This window comes from Pholcus phalangioides, unplaced genomic scaffold, assembly GCF_987345545.1.
Source record: "Pholcus phalangioides strain wild (caught in Gottingen) unplaced genomic scaffold, Ppha-v1.0 ptg000032l_1, whole genome shotgun sequence".
In the NCBI taxonomy this organism is placed as follows: domain Eukaryota; kingdom Metazoa; phylum Arthropoda; class Arachnida; order Araneae; family Pholcidae; genus Pholcus; species Pholcus phalangioides.
The window spans coordinates 4,157,931-4,177,918 of NW_028301622.1; the positions used below are offsets into that span (position 1 = coordinate 4,157,931).

General features: G+C 38.2%; 1 protein-coding gene across 1 annotated transcript; it reads left to right on the plus strand.

Moving 5' to 3' along the window:
• The first annotated feature begins 13,618 nt into the window (after positions 1-13,618).
• LOC149066803 (uncharacterized) lies at positions 13,619-18,883 on the plus strand. The gene is made up of 3 exons (XM_089253203.1): positions 13,619-14,145; positions 16,195-16,512; positions 17,860-18,883. The coding sequence occupies exons 1-3, from the start codon at positions 13,812-13,814 to the stop codon at positions 18,810-18,812; spliced, it is 1,605 nt and encodes a 534-aa protein (XP_089109329.1). The 5' UTR covers positions 13,619-13,811; the 3' UTR covers positions 18,813-18,883.
• The last annotated feature ends 1,105 nt before the right edge of the window (positions 18,884-19,988 follow it).

Genomic DNA, 19,988 nt, shown 5'->3' on the forward strand with positions numbered 1-19,988 from the left:
CTGCGTCAAGGGTAGACGAAGCAATGGACGTCTTGCGGACAGACCACTCTGCTGTAAACGGCGTCGAATGGTACGCGCAGACACTGGATGATGCGGTACAGACTGAATGTGCTGTGCTATGGTTCGTGATGTGGCTGAGCGATCCGTCACTGCCATACGCACAATACGCCTGACATCACGTGAAGTGGTGCACTGAGGTGGATGCGATCGAACACGTCGGTCCGTCGTACCCTCCTGCATCCAACGATCACATATCCGCATTACAGTTGTTTGGTTTCGTCCAACACGACTACCGATTTCCCTCAAAGATAATCCACAATCTCGGTAGGCCACTATCCTTCCTCTGTCGAACTCGGATACTTGATCAAAAGATGATCGCTGTTTTCTACGAGGCATAATTGATCGTTTTTTTGAAAAAACCACAAGAAAAACACAATTGCCGTACTTCAAATCGTCCAAATCTCCAAGCCTTAAATAGCGCTTTGAAGTGGCGCCACAGGCGCGCGTGATGTGCGTCTGCGCTGAAATTCTAATCATTTGCATATCTCACCTCCGCTAATGCATGTTGTAAATTTCATATTATTTGCATGCTTCCTTCAGGGTGTTGCATTTACGGTGGCCAGCAGTGTATATAAAACACACAATAAATTAACCTGGCCTTTGTCACCAAAAAGGAGCGTACCTGGAGTGATAGAGACGAATGTATAATTTTATTGCATAATTTATAACATATTGGTACATGCTGGAATGTGTAACCTCAACCAATTTATCTTGTCAGCATTATGCTGCTTATATTGCTGAAGATGGGAAATGCTTTGAAATCTCCTCCTTGAAGATTTGAAACCAGTCCATCAATACAAATACAACGCCACAACAGGCAAATTGCCCAACGAGGTGGCTGACTTAAGAACATCATGGATCCCCGAGCCATTTTTTGGAGGCCCTACCTACTACTCCTACACCACACATGCACCCCGCCCAACCCCCACCCCCCACGGAACCCCCCCCCCCACCGAATCGGTACATGCGGGAATGTGCGTGTACGTGTAGTGAAACCTGACGAAGTTTTTTGTTGTTTCTCTGTAATGCTTGTTATGTGTAGTGCTGCCATCTGCCACTAGTTTTTCTAACTATGAGTGAAGTGTTATGATTGAATGATTTATCGTTGTAGGACTGTTGCTCTCTGTGGCGAGACATTTAACGGGGAGATCGGCTCGCATTTGCGCCTTGAAGTTGGGAACCACAGAAAACCAACTTCAGCCGACCACCACTGTGGGGTTCGAACCCGGATCCTCGCATCGCGAGTCCGTCACTATAACCACTCGACCACCACAGCGGCAAATGTTAGTATTATATTGGTGGTGCCATCTGCCTTCCATATTTTGACTTGAAAATCAGAAATGCTTGCATTTTCATGGCATACGGGTATAATATTGAAGTTCTGCCTGCTCTCTATCCTTTTAATTACAACTTGAGGCAATTGATGCATTTTGAGAGAAGCGAATATAATGTATCTTTTGCAAATTGGCATATTCAGAGATGTGTTCCAAATTGTCAGAATGGATCTTATCTATCTCATGGTTATGCATCTCCAGAATCGAGTTTAAGCTTTGGTAAATAAACCTTCACAATCCATTATTTGCAGCTCTGAGTCAAATGAAGCGGTTGCTAATAGAAATTACTTCTGGGATATCGCAGTGTTATGTCCAGTAATAATTATCTTACTTTTGAGATAAGCAAACATCAGGAAAGAAAGCTGTGCTCATAAGCAAAATAAAAACACATAATCAGATTATTTTCAGGGTAAGACTCTGTGTTGAATGCTGAAAGTCAGCGGTTCTCAACATTTTTTGACTCGCGGAGCCTTTTTCAGTATATAATTTCTATGGCGGAGCTCTTTTTGACTCGAGGAGCTCTTTCTTGTACATAATTTTTATGACAGAACCTTGTAGGCCTCTCTTATTTACTTATCTGTCAAATTTACTGATTCATTTTATTTTCCTCGAGTCGCCGCGGAGCCCCTGGGAGGTATACACGGAGCCCGGGGCTCCGTGAGCACCTGTTGAGAACCGCTGCTGAAAGTCATTGTCGTGGGCGGAGAGTGGGGGACATGGGTGTGGGGGGGCAATGCCTCGCCCCAGAGTCAAACAAGGAGCCGAGAGACGTCTAATGTATATAGGGTGTCCTGTAACTACTAATGTGGCCTTTATCTCGTCAACCATTCGTCGTAGAGGTATGGTTTCAATTTAAACATTTGTTAAAAAATGACCCGTGCTAGTTTTAAGAGTGGAAATACAGAACAGACCGAGCACGACCAGGCTCTGTCGCTTATGCGATTTTAGCTATATACATTCCTTAATCGTTATACATACAATCGTTGTGGCAATATACATAGGTCTGCAATCGTTATATATCAGTGTTGTTTTGACGCATGGGCCCAAGAGAGAGAGAGACCTCAGTAAAACGAGAAGAAGTATAATTTTTCACGAATTTTCCAGGTAGAGAGCCTCAGAAAAATCACCTGGCTCGGGGGACCCACGATGCTCTTAGACGACCCTGGACAAGATACATTCATTCGAGATTCAAAAATACAATTCACAATGAGTAAACGCAAAATTTACAAAAAGAAAAATCGGCCGTCCTACCATTGGACCCAAAGGAGGGGAACGTAGCTCATGTTGTTGGTGGCTCTGCGCAAGTTCCAGGTCCTACCCCTCTGGGTCCGACTGGATCTCTTGTGTATACTTGCCTTGTTGTCAGTCTAGCTGATCTCCGAGTGGCCACTGCGGTGTCCGAGTCCACCCTTTCTTCATCATCATTCGGGCTCCCCATCATCCTAGCCTTCTGAGGGTGGTCGCTCAGGAAGGTGATGAGGTTTACTAGTCATTTGGTTAGTTCCGGTCTTTTGAGTATCCATTTTATTCAGACCGTAGTCCAGCATTCAGCAGGGGCCCTGAAATGCAGATGCGCTGTGTGTGGGCTAGAGTGGAAATATAGGGTGTCCCAAAATATAAAATCTAAATTTTTATACGCCCTCCTTCCTCTCGCATCCTCTAACTTCCAGTAAGAAGTTTTGTCTCTCTTCTGCGTCCAACAACAAAAATACTATGTTTTGAAGTGCAATACTCGCTGAGATATTCTGATTCGAAAAACGTAGAAAAGTTGGGAATGAACACAAAGGGGGGGGGGCGTATTTTATACTAGTTTTTACTGTGTTTCCAAACCTCTCTCTCCGATTTTCAAATTGAAATATCTCAGAGAATATTGCAGCTAAAAACGTGATTTTTTCCCCTTCGGGCTCAGAAAACACGGCAACCACTTTCTGATTGGAAATTAGAGGACGGGACCGTATAAAAATTCAGATTTTGTATTTATTTTATGGCACACTGCGTTTCCATTTTCAAAACTGGTAGACACAGGGTAATTCTTTAACTCCTTTTGAGATTTTAAAAAATGGAACTATACCTCTGCCACGAATGGTTCATGAGATGAAGGCCGCATTAACACTTACAAGACACCCTGTGTATATATATATAGGTTGGCATCATCATCATGCTTCCCTCATCCTTTCATTATCGTGCGTTCCCTTCCCCCAGCAATCATGTCTATCTGCGCCTATGGCCACTGTTGAGCCAAGAAATCAAAAGAAAAGTTATTAGATTGATTGAAACCTGACAAACTTTTGATAGGAAAAAAATCAGTATCTGGAATTTTTTTTTTTAATTTGTCTGGAAAACCCACAGAAATCGGAGAAATTTATTCATGTGAATGAGTATGAACCCTGTATTTACCAAAAATCAGGGATGGTAAAAAAACCAAAATACCGGGGTTTTTTTTTTTTGTTTAAATAGCATTATCATGAAAGTTTCTAAAAAATTATTCAAACTTATAATAGTTATTTAAAATAAAATGTTCATTAATGTAATTTACGCTATTCCCATATTACATAATCTATAAATTTTCCTTGAATTGCAACAAAATCCAACTTTTGCAATTAGAATTATTTTATACGTTTAACTCAAGAAATTATTTCGTTTGAAAATTCTTAATGTTATTAACCATGTAGTAAAGATCAATATGATTAATTAAGAAGCTATTTTGCAAAAAATTGATAAAAATACAAATATGCAAATACAATGCCAGGGCAGGCGAAATGCCCAACAAAGTGGCTGGGAAAAAGATTATATATTTCTAAAATACAGCAACCCAATTAAAAATGCAATTACAAAAAATAAATGCACATGATAAAATATTTTACAATGCCCATAAAGAACACTTATGGTTGTCTTATTCAAAGTATGGATAGCTTCTCGATTTACTACAAGATGTTTATCGTATTTCTTTTTAAACTTGCCAATTGTGTTACAATTTACTACCTCCGGGGGTAAGCTATTCTATCTATTAACAACGCAATTAGAGAAAAATTCCCTGCGACACCATAACCTTGCATTGTCCCTAGGTAAATACACAATTCGTTTAATGAAGCATAATTAATGCAGATTAATTATCAGTGATTCATGATACCGAGAGTGATTATAACTAAAGTTCTGATTTCGAAACACTGTAAAATAAGAACCATTGGTGGGAATGATTTGAAAATTTTGCATGAATATTCCTTGAGAGATGGAATTTTGTTTGCAGAAAGGGGAAAAATACTTAAAAATGGCGACGCTGTGTACTCATCCAATACGTGGGAAATTTACTCTCAAAATGGAAATGACTGCCAGTCAGGGCAAAATAATGTCTTAATTAGCATCGCACGATTTCATAATTCATGGAAACATCACAAAAATGAAGTCATTAAACAAACAACTAGGCCTATAATTTACACAAGAAATATTAAGTATGTTGAAACCTCGTATACTGGCTATGTGATGGAAGCGCAGAAAAGTGTTTGTTCAACAACAAATCAGAATATGTCATGGTAATGATATGGATGCGCTTCCAATTCACCAAAGTTTGCGATCCGACATAACATTTTGAGGTGCCCCTCAAAGCTAAAAGCTGCAAGGGTTAAAGTCAGATGAATGTGGCGGCCAGGTGAAAGTGTCATCCTGCTATCGTCAAATGGTTCTTCGGGAACTGCTTTGCTGGTGTTGCAATGTGTATCTGGATAAACGTTGTGCTATCCGCATATTGATGCAGTTGAGAAGCCGGGGAAAACCCCATTGCTTCAGGAGTGTCCATGCAAATTGTTTTGGAATCCAGAACTTTAATTATAATCACTCTGCATATAGCTTATTATTTTTTATAAATCTGTTACTACTATGCAGTAGAACCTTGATTAACTGGAGGTAATGGTGAAAAATATTGAGCCTAGTGGTGATATATAGTATGAGATGTGCTGCTTCTTATGGAATAAAAATGTCTGTGGGGGTAATATAACTACTAAACTACCCGTGTACTTCGTCCATATTTCTCTGCGGAACTTCTAACGAATTGGTGCATGTTGGAATGTGTGTGTCCGTGTTGTGAACCTAACGTGAATTTTGTTTTTGTGTAATACTTATTATAGTGCTGCCGTCTACTTTGTATTTTTACAACTATGAGTGAAGTGTAATGGTTGCATATTTTACCGTTGTAGGCCTGCTCTCTGCGGCAAGACTTTTTAATGGGGGGAAGGGGTAATGTAACTACTAATACACTGATCCTTTAGGTGCAGCTGGTGTCTTTATTGGATTATAAGTAGTTACAGAAGCAATAGTGACTTCATCATCATGTACTTCCAGCATGATGATGAAGTCACGATTGCTTCTTTGTGTGTGTGTGTGTGGGGGGGGGGGCTGTGAGATAATACTCCACTTCATTTAGATGTGCGATGCAATCTTCATTCATTAATTTTGCTAAAACAGCATCAGAAAGTAGGACGTGAGAAGATGTGGGACTACTGGGAAATCTAGGTGCCGTAGGTAACTTTAAGTAATTGAGATATTTTTACATGCCAAAAAATATGTATGCTGTATATATAGGCTATATTCTGGCCACTTTTATGAGTTTTTTTCAAAAAACCGCTAATACCATCTTACACCATTTCAAGATATACCATAAGAATTCCTCCAAGAGTAAAAAATGTGGTAAAAATGAAAATTTTAACTAATAACGAACCAATATGATATTTTTAACAGGGGGAAAATTATATTCAGGGATACTTTTATGTGATTTTTTTGAAAGAAAAGAAAACCGCTAGGTTTGTAAAACCAACGTGGTTTATACCAAACAACCCTGCCAAAAATATTAGCCTATCTGTTGTTCGACCTTACATTATCTCGTGTTTGACTCTCGCGTTCTTAGAAGTTTCCTCATTATGCCCCAATTAATCTGCTTCTGGAATAATCAAAGGTTCTACTGTAATTATATATTCACTTCTCTTTGAGATACGCTACTGCTTGTTTTAAGAAGGTTTTCGTCTAAATTGTGAATGTTGAAATAGAATGTTTTTTTGTATTCTCACTGTTGTTTGATAAAATGCTTATTTTACATTGTATCAGGAGTTCCCGCAGTTGTTTTGTAATTTCCTGAGTAGTCACCCACAATTATTATTGTTATAGGTAACAAACCGCGAATTTTGAAGCCGTCAGATCTCAAACAATGTTGCGTGATTCTCCCTGTATCAAAAAAGATTGCTGCTTACATTTATGTTGAAAATACAGTTATAATAAGCATGATTTGTTATAATTGCCTCAATTCAAATGATAATAATCCTGTATTACTTCACCTTTGTCTAATCTGAAAATTGTATTTTTTTTAGTCAGTCTAGAGAACAAAATCCAAAAGTTACTCCAACATGGCACCCGCGAAGAATCCGATGTTAGCTCTTCTGTTCTACAGCATCCTCATGGTGACATTACCCGTCGGGGCTTTCTTTGTTTGCCAGAACGTCGTCGAGAACATTTTCCACATTCCTGCCAACAGCAGCTACATCTATGCGACTGGTGTGAGTGTGCTGGTGGTTCACATCATACTGGGACTGTTTGTTTATCAGGCGTACAAAGCTGACAGTAGGGGATACGCTCCAATCGTATTGAAAGAAGACTAAAAATTTAGATTTTTTTTTTTTGTATTCCTCTTCTCCTCGTTGTGTATGAGATTTATGTCTGTCATGTAATTTGTATGAGAGTGATGTTGATAATTTTTTGGTATAAAAATTAAAATATGTCCAACATTTTTCCACTATGCATTGTTTCTGATATCTGCTTGAACTGTTTTTTTCGCAACATGGTTGATTCAAATTTCAGATTTTTGTTTGGGGGGGGGGGGGGGGAGGATTTTATTTTTGTTTTGCACCGTGGAAACGAGGTAATCATGTCTTTGGAACTACTTTGATTTCAAATTGAAAAATTGTCAAATCAAAGATAACGATGATGATCATCTAATATCTTGATTATTTGTTCCTCAAGTAACATGTTCAAAAATAAAGATTCAGTGAAGCTCCTGAACCCGAATCAGAAAGTGAGATAAGGGGGGGGGGGCATTCAAGTATTACGTCAGCAAAGTTTTAGCCATTTTTAATTCCCTTCCCCCGTCAGCAAAAAAAAAACCGTGACACCCCTCCCCCTTGTCAGCACTGCCCCTACCTCCTAACACATATTGGTGGTATCAGAAACGTAGAGAGCTCGTGCGCCTCCCCCACAACGAAAAAAAAAAAAATTCTATGTAAAAAAACATTTAAAAAAAATTTCGAAAGAAAATACCATTATATATATATGTTACCGGCAAAGTATGAAATCCAGGCATTCTATACAATGCCTGGTCGTTTCAGGCAAAGTATGAAATACCGGTTTTATTCTATACTTTGCCTAGGCATTCTATAGAATGCCTAAACACTATCCAGGCAAAGTATGAAATATCTTCTTCCAACAAATCTCTTTAGGGGCGGTATACAATATTACATAAAATTAAAATTTCACAGAATTTTCTTCATTTTTTCCCAGAAACATTTCCCTTTCGCTCTCGTGAAAAAGGATCTGTTGAGGGCGGTATAAAATATTACAATTTCATCGAATTGAAATTTCACAGAATTTTCGTCATTTTTTCCCGTAAACGTTTCCCTTTCGCTCTCTTGAGAAGGAATCCCTTGGGGGGCGGTGTCTTCAAATTATATTTTCACAGTTTTCTTCGATTTTTCCGGGAAACCTTAACGTCTGGCTCTCTGGAGAAGGGATCTGTTTAGGGGCGGTATAAAATATTCAATTTATACGATTACAATTTAATATAATTTTTCTTAATTTTTTTCTGTAGACTTTTCCTTTGGCTTTCTTGACAAGGGATCTGTGCATGGACGAAATAAAATGTCAAATTTTCGTCAAATTAATATTCATTCGTCAAAATCACAACTGAATTTAAGCGGGTAATTTCTTTTTGGAATTTGCATAATCGCCGATCAAAAACGGATGAAATTATTGTGCATTATAACCGGTGATTATGCATAATCACCAGATTTATCACAATTACTGTATTTTATACATGGCACCAACCTGTAAATGTTGTCAAAATTAGTGCTCAATGATAACAATTCTGAAAAGTGCCCCGCGACGTAAAAAATTTTGGAACCAGTTTTTTGTCACTTTGGTCCCTCCCCACGAAATGAAAGTGATCCCTCTTCGAATGAAATTTCTGGCTATGGGCCTGATGAGACACATAACGTAAATTATTTCACCACTAACGTAAGCTCCCAAAGCTGAGGTAAATGATTTCATTGCTATCCAAAGAATTCACGTAATTTTGGTAGATTGTAGAAACCGTGTCACTAAGTTTTATTGCACATTTAGGCTAACCAAATTTCTTTGAGAAAAATACCGGAACTCAGGATTTTAAATACGGGTAAAATACTGAACATCGCCAATCATCGCCATAAATGACGTCGAATGTAAGCAAAGTTGCCAACTTTTGCAGAAATCACTAAAAAAACTTCAATGACAGGAAACAAAGCATTACTCTGAGAGAATTGCAGTGAACAAAAATGGATTCCACAAAGTACATTGTAAAATAACGAAATAAAACGTTTGAAGGGGCAAACAATTAAATGAACGTTTAGTATTTGCCGTCTTGCAGTGGAGTAGTTTGGGAGCTAGCGTTTTACTGTGGAAGTGTTGGTTCCAAACCCGATTCTCTCGGGCATGGATATTTATTAACATTAACAAATTCCCTGGACAGATCATACAGGATCTCTTGAACATATTTGAGGATCACTTTATCAAGAAAGTAAAAAAAACCATGACGTATGTGAGGTGAATATTCTTATTACTATAGGCCACCCCATTGGCCCGTTCGCTAAGAGCGGTAGAACGGCGAACGTGCCGCGGAACCGCCGAAAAACGTTTTATTCAGGTCAGGTCAGGTCAGGTCATTCTTATTCATAGTTGTAATTATAGTGATATAATTTATGCGTTGAAAAATAATTTCAATTGTTGATTTTAATAAAGTATAAAACTATAAGCATCTAAAAGTAGGCTTTGTAGATTCTACAATGTAGAACATTCGCGACAAACCACGGCATTCTTGCAAAAAAGTCGGGACAGCCAAAATAAAGTGAAAATACGGGAATGTCCCGGGAAATGCGTGACATATGTGTCATATGCATAAGGTCACCACAAAACGTTTGCTAAGTAGGCCTATATTTTGCTATTTATCTCTTATTTTCACTGTCCTGAATTTGTTTTTCAAAATGTCCCGTATTTTCGACTAAACTCACTTGACTCACTGAAACTCGCTCAATCTTGACTGAAAACGTGGAGGAAGATAATTTTAATTTCTTACAAATCACTGTACGATTAATTATGATTATAAACATAAACGTTCATGTCGCATATTTGTGACGTGTTTCTTTTTTACATAACAAAAACAAGACATTTTTAAAAAAATATCAATAACATAATATTTATTTCGTGAAATACATTTTTATTTACTGCAATTTATTGTAGTCCTTCTTCGTACATACCCATCAGCATTTCTTTCCCATCAATTTTAACCGTAATTAGCAATTTTTCAACATTTGACAATTTTTTGAGAGATAGAATAGCAATAAGCAGGGTGACCATACATCCCGTATTTCTCGGGACAGTCCCGGTTTTTTTCTGTTTTTTTGCTGTCCCGACTTTTTTGCAGAAATGTCCCGAGTTTTCAAATATTTTCAACGAAGTCAACTTGACTTTTTATTCTTCAAATCAACGATTAAAATTATCTTTCCAGCTTAGAAATTACATCACGATAATGAGGCTTTTGGAATTTACATCATAATCATCATCAGCATTGGCGTACTCAAAGGGAACCTTTGAGTACGCGATTGGCGAATTCTCGCGATTGGCGAATTTTCTGTGATTTTAGCACGAGTTAACGACTTCGCTTACTTTTAGCATCATTTAGCGATAATTGACATTGTCCCGAATTTTCCCGTATTTCGAATCCCAAATTTCACGTATTTTTCTCGAGCAAATATGGTCGACCTAACAATAAGCAATTCTTTACTTAGGATCTCTATCTCCCGTATTTCCACCGATAAAATATGGTAAACCAACGTATACCAATTTGTTTTCCGTGACCGACATACCACGGTCACTTTCCCTCGAATAGATGAGTTAACGGGCGCTTTATACATTATATTTTTTGTTCATAAATCCGTAGATAAAAATCTCGGTTACTTCAAGACAAAATGATATCGCATAATCCGCATTTGCAAGTTCCCTTTATCAATGATGAAATATTAACAGTAGAAAGACGGAACGGGGGGGGGGTCTTTTTGACCCTGCACGTTGTTTAAGCTTACATATCTCTGCTAAGAATAAACCAAACCACTTGGAATTTCTGGACTGTTCCTGAATTAGCATGTTCTTATTGTATACCAAAGATTCCTTTCGTTATCTTTTTTAACAACGAAGCTACGAACGAATATACCTAGAAAGACCGAAGGGGTTCATAGTGACCCTTCCTTATATTCTAGCACGTTATGCGGTAAATACTACTATCGTCGTCACAATTGATTTCTAAGTAGGTTATAATCTTTCTGAAAGTCTTTTTTGCATTTGACCTTGTGTGTGACCTTTCTTTTCCTCTCATTCTTACCTGCAAGTGTCGTCAGCAGGTGTGTCCTTTTTGGTTTTTGTCAAGCATTCTTGTCATATTATCCGTTAAATTGTTTATTCTGGGACGTAGAAAATTTGAGTGCATGTGATCTTTTCAAACAGTTAGTTTAGAACAGTGGTTCTCAACCGGGGGCCATATGACCTCGGGGGGGCCCTAGGATATTGCACGGGGGCCATGGATGAAAATCTGGCAAAAGGGGAGCCACGGCTACTGATACGAGGGCCACGAAGAAGTTTGTGGAATTAAATTTTTTTAGTCACTCTGACTAAAAAAGTTTAATTTCAAACAAAAAATGCATAGAAAATATTTTTCGCAATTTTTCCGCTATTCAAGCAACATTAACATGAAGAAGAAAATAAAAAAGGCGTTGCATGTAATCTCGGTGGGTTTACGACTTGGGGGTGACAGTAGGCCCTGACACAAACTATAGAAGAGGTTTAAAGCAAAATGGAGTAACTGTAAAGACAAAAAATTGTGTGTGTTCGAAGACTTTTCATTCAAAGAGGGCTGCCATAAAGAAAGCAGACAAAGATTTGTTGACCATTCATTGAAATTTTTTTGAGTGCTGGTAGTAAATGCAATCCAAGAAGTAGATGGGTGAGAAATGAAAGCTTGTGTGTAAAGAAAAACCCATCGTTTTCATGCAATTACAGACGGATAGCCATCTAGTTTAGCTCATAGCTATATTCAACCGGCACTGAGTGGTCTGATCATTGATCATTTTCGTCGCACCACGGTCATTTTCTGCACGCGAGGGCTAATTAGACCCCGGGACCTACAATTTATTGCCGATTCCGAAAGGCAGGCTTGTTTCTTATACTCACCGAGATGTTGGTGCGCTAACCCTTCGATGGGGGACTCCGAGCGGTAGTAATTTTTTGGAAAGCACCTCAATCCTTGTCCGACTCTGTTCTAGTGTCGGATTTGATTGGACCGTTACTACCACGTGATCATTGACGTAAAATCAGGATTTTCTTCCTTGTAACCTTTTGCATGTGGCTTTGGCCAACACCTTCTAGAGCAAGGCTCTGCTTTAGAAGGTATTGCTTTGGCGCTATTTTTTTTTTCTCTCTCTCTTTTTCCCGCGCTTGTTACCAGAGTTGCCAGATTGGCGGTTTTCCCGCCAAATTGGGCTGGTTTGAAAACGGTTCGGCGGGAAATTTTTGGCTTTGGCGGGTGGCGGGTTTTTGGGCGGTTTTTCCAAAATTGTGTTCATGGCGAATTTCTCCCTATTTTTCTTTATTTTTCTTTGCTTGCGAGCAAAGAAGTTTTTCTTTTTCACTTCAGTCCCCACCTCATGTTGTGTTTTCTTCCTGACAAGGCAGAAAGGATGGGGGGGGGGCATCTCACCCAACTATGGAAAGCCAGAACTTTCAACCATAATGCCTTTGCCACCCAATAATTGAAGGGACCGTAAAACAAAAACTTGGGAACTGTCCTAGGCTCTAGATAGTGGTTTTCAACCTTTATGATACCACGGCCGGTCGGTTATCATATATCCAATGTAGTATAAGGGAAGTAGTATGTTGTATATGCAATGACTATAAGGGAAATGGGAGACTTCAGTGACCTCACGAGCTTCGCACGGAGGCCGCCTGCTATAGAAGGTGTTGCTCTGACCCGACGGTTGGGAAACACAGTATCTAGACCACAGAAGCCTGTGAAAGAAACCGTAGCCTTCACAAGCGTGGAGCTGGCAGAGCTCCCAGGAACCAGTTCTGTCTTAACGCATGGGCCCACCAGGGCATGGCTCGGGGGCCTCAAGAGAAGAGGGGCCTCAGAAAAACTAGAGGTGGTTGTATTTTTCGGGGATTTTCTAGTAGGGAATCAGAAAAATCACTTGGCTCTCGGGGCCCTGGATGCTCTTAAAACGAACCCAGAAGAGTAGACAAGAAGACAACCCTCTTCTTAAATTTTTTGTTTACTAGACCGTGAAAAATCTGGTCTGGGATTTAAAGCCCATACCTAATTTTTAAAATCATTGTACCAAATTTCGTAGGCACCTATGCACAATTTGAGGCAGTGTCGTCTTGACGCATTGGCAAACCCGGGCACGTCACGGAGGCCTTGAATGAAGAGCGGCGGGGGAGGGGGGGGGGATAATGAGATATGGTTAAGATTTGCGACATTAAGCATGTGAATTCGTAAGTAGGCAATTGCAGTCTGGATAGAGGGCTGAGCAAAATCAATTTGCCCGGAGGCCCATGATGCTTTTAAGACGGCCTCCACTCCAGGCCATCTCTGGGCCGTTTTTCCAGGAGAGAAAATGTGTAGCCTTGACTTTCGCAACTTTTCGAAGAAATCAATTTATTCGGTAAACCCCCCCCCCCCATATTTTTACGGAAAGGGGGGGGGGTTACTGGACTATAATAAGAAAAGCTATAAACCACACATTTCCAGACTAGAATATCGCCAAACTGTAGCTCGCTTGTTGCTTCATAGATGGCAGCACAAGTTCAAATATTTTGGGCTACTTTTTGGCTACTTTTGAAGAGGATTTTGGCTGGAAAATTTTTAAGGACCTGGCAACTCTGCTTGTTACTTTTCTCTCTTATTTTCCATGTGCTTCGCTCGTAGTTTCTCGCCCGTTTTCATTTTCGTCTAATTTTAAATTTCATCCTTCTTGTTTTATTTAATTTTTCAAAAGGCCCTTTTCAGGGCCAAATTCCTTTCTTGGAGCATATATTTGATGATTTTTTTTTTCCTTGTTGATATCAGGTCTTGAAAAAAAAATGGATTACAAATGCTCAATTTGCGGCGCGGAATTTTATTTTAAGCGTTACTTGAGTGGTCACAAGTCCCGGGTTCATGGATTAAAAACGACAAATGATTATGCAGGGAATAAGTTTGTTTGCCAATATTGCGAGAAAAGTTTTGCTTCCCAGAGTGGTCTAAACAAACATAAGAGGGAAATCCACGAAGTGAAGAAACTCACTGTTCAATGCAAAAAAGACGATTGCAAGGAGAAATTCCGGACTGTGTGCCAACTCAGAGATCATTTGAAGGATAGTCATGATTTTGGAAATATTGGAAACTGCCAAGATTTGGAGTTCAAAGAGTATTCAGGTACGTATAGTATATACCCTATATGCTACTATATTGGTATTTTTTTAGAAAACCCCTGCTATAATATTATTGAGATATTGCTTAAAGACGACTCCTATAGTATTGAATACGAGAGGAGAAAAATTTTATAAACACTCAACATCTAATTTGCAAGGATTGATAATTCCAGGCGTCATGGTGATTAAAAAAATTCATATAGGCATCTAAAACTTTCTATGCATGATTTGTAGCTTGGGCAAAAGAATTATGTGTCACTCCTAAAATATTTAGTTGGCGCATCGTTTTCTTGATATTCCAAGCCCTGCTAATTACGATTATTTAGACGGATTTGTAATCCCAGTTCTCAAAATTGTAAAATGTGATGTATAAGATATGAACTTTTATAATTGTCTTAGCATGTATATCAGTTGTTGAAAAGTTACGGTTGAAATAAATATTTTAGTGTTTCCTCAAAGTGTGAGTTGTAGCTCCAAAGGGTGTCACCAAACTTTATCAGGGACGTTGTGGCAAGCTGGAGATATTGATTTGTGTGCCTATGAAGTGGTTTTTTCCTATGGGAAAATATCCACGAAACTATTCTAGGGAGCCATAGATGAATCATGAATTGGGTAAGAGAGCTGCAGGTGACAAAAGTTTGAGAATCATTGGTCTACACCATTGATTCTGAACCTGTGACTACCACTGATAATGCTGTGTTGGAAATCATAACATCAAAAGCTCTCTCTATGTTCAGCTATGATTTATGTCAATTTTGCCTTAATATAGCAAATGTGGAAAACACGGCACGCTTTTAAAAAGGTAAGCCATAAAGAGGGGAGCATGATTAAAATTACTATGGGAAATTTAGTTACAGATACTGAAAGGTTTAGGCCCAGACTTAAGCAGGTGCGAAAGGTGTTACACCAGGCTACAAAATTTAGGGGGGGGGGGCGCACAACTTTCCTAAAAGAAACCCTTTTCTTCTGGAATGGGAAATATTTTATAAAAATTAAATTTTTCTCTCCTGAAAGTAATATTTTGTGGGCAACAGCTTTCAGTTTCAACCCCAATAATATATTGAAGCACTGATAGCTATTACAATTATGGAAGGCATTCTAAAAAGTGTATGTTTAAAATTGTATTGGGATCAAACCCCCTTCTACCCAATATTGTAATGCTTATGGAAGCCCACCACCAATATTTTTGAGCCCTCCAAATATTTCCAGTCAGGGTCACAACTATATGCTTGGTACTCTAGGGCCAGCACACATTTTGGCGCCTTTTTCTAATGTTGAAGGAGAGGTTAAAGGGTGAAATTCGTTCCCTCTCTGGTCCGGCGCCCAGGACACTAGACTGCCTGCCTCCCCCCCCCCCCCCGCACCCCAGTTGTGGCCCTGTTTCCAATATACATTACACCATGAAAATGAATATAATGAATGTACACGAAAAGGAATACATACGTTACATTATAAAATGACTTCCTTCTGAACATATTTTTCCTTTCAGCGTTCTGATTCTGTACACCGCCTGTACAATTTTTGTTACATACTGTATAACCAAGACTACTAAATTTCTGTTCGTTACATAGAAAGTTCGTAAGTCAGGGAGTAATTTAATAAATTTTTTAAGAAGGGGCTGCAATTTTCTTTTTGCATCATGCTGTGAAATTCCTGAGTATGGTTGGTCCTGTGAAGGTTGATGAACCAAGTCAAGACAGAACAAATGCTGACAGGGCAATTTAAGACATTCATTTGCTGAAACAAGAACTCTTTTAAAAGATATTGTGTGGTGCATTGGATTCTTTTACTTTTGTCTAGAACATAGTTCCCCAAACTTTTTGTTCCATCGCCCCCTTTTCCAGAATTTTTTTTCTCATCCCCCCCCCCCAAGTCATAAGATCCTATATTATACTTGTAGCGCACTTCAACCACCCCCATGGACCATTCCATCGCCCCCCAGGTTGGTAAAACACTGGTCTAAAGAGTAGATAACTTTCTCTCATGTTGAAAAATGTATTGAAATTTTCTGTTTAAAATATTTTTGTTGTTGAAATATTGCTTTTTCTTTTAGATTTTTGTGAGTGGTTGGCAGAGGAAGAAAAAAAGACTGATGCCAAGTTTGTTGTAACTTCCAAAAAGACGGTAAAAAATGTCAAGCACATTGTATTGGTTTGTAATCGCAGTGGATCACCCAAACTAAAAGTTGGAGATAGAAAGAGACAGTTGAAAGCCCAAGGAACAAGAAAATTAGGATTCCATTGTACAGCATGCCTGAAAGTGAAGGACTTTGATAGTCATGTTTCTGTGTCATATTACAAAGAACATTATAAGCACAACTCTGTATGGTGCCATGTCCCAATACCTAAATCAGAAAAAGAAATTATAGCAGGTATGTAGTAAGAATTCTGTTTCCAAAGGAAACACCATTTCATAAATTTAAATAAATTTTTAGTCATGAAATACTGCATAATTTCAGGCATTAAAATAGAGGCCCCACTCCCCGATGGCTTTGATGTCCAACAACTTCCCTTTCTCCAGCAATATACCTTGCTACTCGTCACACTTTCATTTCATCCAGCAGAAATGTATTGTGGGAGCTTAAAAAAATAGTCACGTAATTGCCAGTTTCAAACTGCTGATTTGGAAGATAGATGTATGAGTATTACCATAATCCTGAATCATTAGTCACATGGCCCCCACATCCCGGAGCGGGGGCCCTAGGCTGGCATCTTTTGCGGGTCCCTTCTGTAGTTAATTTATAGCGTGAAAGAGCAAAAAATGATGAGAACTGTCCCGGGCCCCAGGGCTAGAGCTCTGTCAGCCCCTCCCCCCCCCCATGTAGGGGCCATGATTAGCCATACAGAGATCATATTAATCAGCCGAATAGTTAGGATAATATATTATACAACAGTAAACAAATTCAATTGCAACATACCTCATTACGCAATGCATTGCAATTACACAATACACTACGATACACTAAAAAAATACACACGCACACAATGCACTTCATTACACAAAACTCAGATATATGCAATATATAGGGAACAATGCATGATAAACCTCTCTATCTAATGCACCATAATAAATAGTGCCTGCTCAATTCACGATCCGTAATACACCCTCTCAACAGAATGAAACCTCGATGCACAATAAAACACGGTGCTCACCAGAACATGATACACCAAAATATGTACCTACTGTGAATCAGTGCAATACCTGATTCACAACAATAAACAATGCTGTTTGATGCACTTAAATGAGCAACACAAGACAATATAGCTCAATTTGCAGTTCACCACAATAATCAAATGCTGCTCCTCCTAACAATTGGTTATTCAAAGTGGGGGCAAGGCGCCGAACTGAACTTTTCACTTCCTCCAATACGTATGATATAATGTAAAAATCAAGAAATAAAATCATTTAAGTCAGGCCTTGTCAGTCCAAGATAGTATAGGAATTATGGGACCCCTAGTAAACATTAAAACAATGATTGTTAAGCCCAAAACAATTGGTTTTCGATGGCTTCCAACAATGTCTTAGAGTACCATCATTTGGCACATATGCAAAATTTAGGTCTTGATAGGTCGAGCGGTTTCCGATACATTTGAAAGTTGAATGAAAACATAACCCAAAATCGCTGCATACATGAAACCTTTTGCTTATAAAATGTGACTAATTCTTAGCAGATACTTATTTTTATTGCTTTTAATTTTACTTTACTTTTATAATTTAGGTAAAATTTTGCAAGGAGTAGGGGAAAAAAGAATTATTCAAGACATCAGACATCCAGTGGAATTTCCTACCGAGCGAACGCATCTGGTAACAAAAAAAGATCTCCACAACATTAAAAGAGATTTTGGACTGATGCTGCCGAACAGTGGATCTGTTTTAGCAAATGATGAAGCCAGTGTCTGTGCTTGGGTGGAAATAATGAAAAGTGAAGAAAAGAATCCAGTGCTTTTTTTCAAAAGACAAGATGAAGAACACCCTATTATTTCAAAAAAAGACTTCATGCTTGTCATTATGACTAATTATCAAAAAAGTATGTTTAGTCGTTTTGGTGGAGATCGTGTGTGTGTAGACTCTACTCATGGTATATCTGGACATGGGTTTGAACTTGTCACTTTACTTGTGATTGACGAGTATGAAGAAGGAATGCCGGTTGCCTTCTGTATTTTGTCAACAGTAGACACTGCAACCCTAGTGCATTTTTTTAACTGCGTAAAAGCATCTTCACCAAATAATGTGTCATCTCGTATATTCATGAGTGATGATGCAGTGATATACAAGAATGCCTGGATAAGTGTTTTTGGTCCATGTGACAAGTATTTGTTATGTGCTTGGCATGTGGATCGAGCGTGGAAGAAACATCTTTCGTCTCTCAAAAGAGAAATACAAGCAGATGTGTATAAAACTTTGAAAACCATAATGTATGAGTTGGATGAACGTAAATTTAATGAAATGTGCAAGAACTTTTGTGAAATGCTTGAAGAAGATGCTGCCACAAAAGAATTCTTTTATTATTTTAAAGAGCATTATCTAAAAAGATCTGAGATGTGGGCTTATTGTTTCCGGAAAGGAGCAAAAATTAATACGAACATGCATCTCGAAAGCTTCCACCGGCAACTTAAACATATATACTTGGAGGGCAAAAAGATAGAGTGGACAAAGTTATTGGAGAACTAATCAATTTCGTAAAAGATAAAAGTTTTGATGGGCACATCAAAACTCTAAAAGGAAAAATTACAAGAAAGGGGTCTCAAAATTTTAAGAGACATGGAGAAGGGAAAGTTCTCAATGCTAAAATTGAGCAAATCAAAGATGGTGAGTGGAAAATAGTGTCTACTGGGAATACATACAATGTCGTGAAAAAGCACTCTTGTGGTAATGCTTGCATTATTGCCTGTAGAGATTGTGCAGTGTGTTCAACAGCGTATGTATGTACTTGCCATGATAATGTCATTTCTAACTGCATGTGCAAACATGTTCATTATGTTATATTTTCACTAAACAAGGAACAAAACTTCACTGGTCCTTTAAATGATCTAAATAATTCTTCCATATCTACAGGTGTGGTTAAAGCAAACTCTATAAAGGCTCCTACAAATTGTCATGAGATGAATGTAATGAAAATAGATTTACTCGCCAAAAAATTGTGTACACTTGGCAGCATGGATGATAATACATCTCTGCAAATAAACCACCATTTAAATGCTATTGAACATTTAATGCAAATTAATACACAGAGTGTTTTGCTACATCAAAATAAAATTAGTTCAGAGCCATCTAACAAAAAAATCTTAAAACAAAAAAGATTTTATTCAGTTAAGAAAACACGTTCCAGCAAGAAAATTAAACTTTCTAAACCTACTTCCAGTGAAATTACAGAGAAACAGTCTATACTCTTAAAAAAAGAGCTTTGTTCAAAGAGTGATACATTTGATCATACATATTAATTTTTTTTGGCTCTAAGTAATAATTATAAAATCCAAAGAAAATTTTGCTTTTTTTCATACAGCTGAGGGGTGAAAGCATGTGTATACTGAGTGGAAGCAAAGATTTATTTATTCCGATAATTTTGTATTGCATTTATTTTGCATTAATATTGCACACAATAGATTTATTATTGTATTTCTGTATGCAGAGATAAAGATCACCATGTCCATACGCATAGGTATAGGAAACTGAGTCCTTTTTTTCCAATAACTAACAGAGATATTCATTTTATAAAACAATCTCACAAAAACTAACCTCTAAGATCTTCACAAAAACTAACAAGTACTTACTTCACTGGAACGGCTCAGCTAGCAATTAACAATTTAATCTCAATTCTTGCAAAGATAAAATGTAATAATTTAAATA

What these genes read in the sequence shown, in the direction of transcription:
- LOC149066803 (XM_089253203.1), top strand. Translation starts at nt 13,812, where the DNA reads ATGGATTACAAATGCTCAATTTGCGGCGCGGAATTTTATTTTAAGCGT. An exon ending in GGAGTTCAAAGAGTATTCAG is followed by an intron (nt 14,146 to 16,194) that starts GTACGTATAGTA and finishes TTTTTCTTTTAG; the next exon opens with ATTTTTGTGAGTGGTTGGCA. An exon ending in AGAAAAAGAAATTATAGCAG is followed by an intron (nt 16,513 to 17,859) that starts GTATGTAGTAAG and finishes TTTATAATTTAG; the next exon opens with GTAAAATTTTGCAAGGAGTA.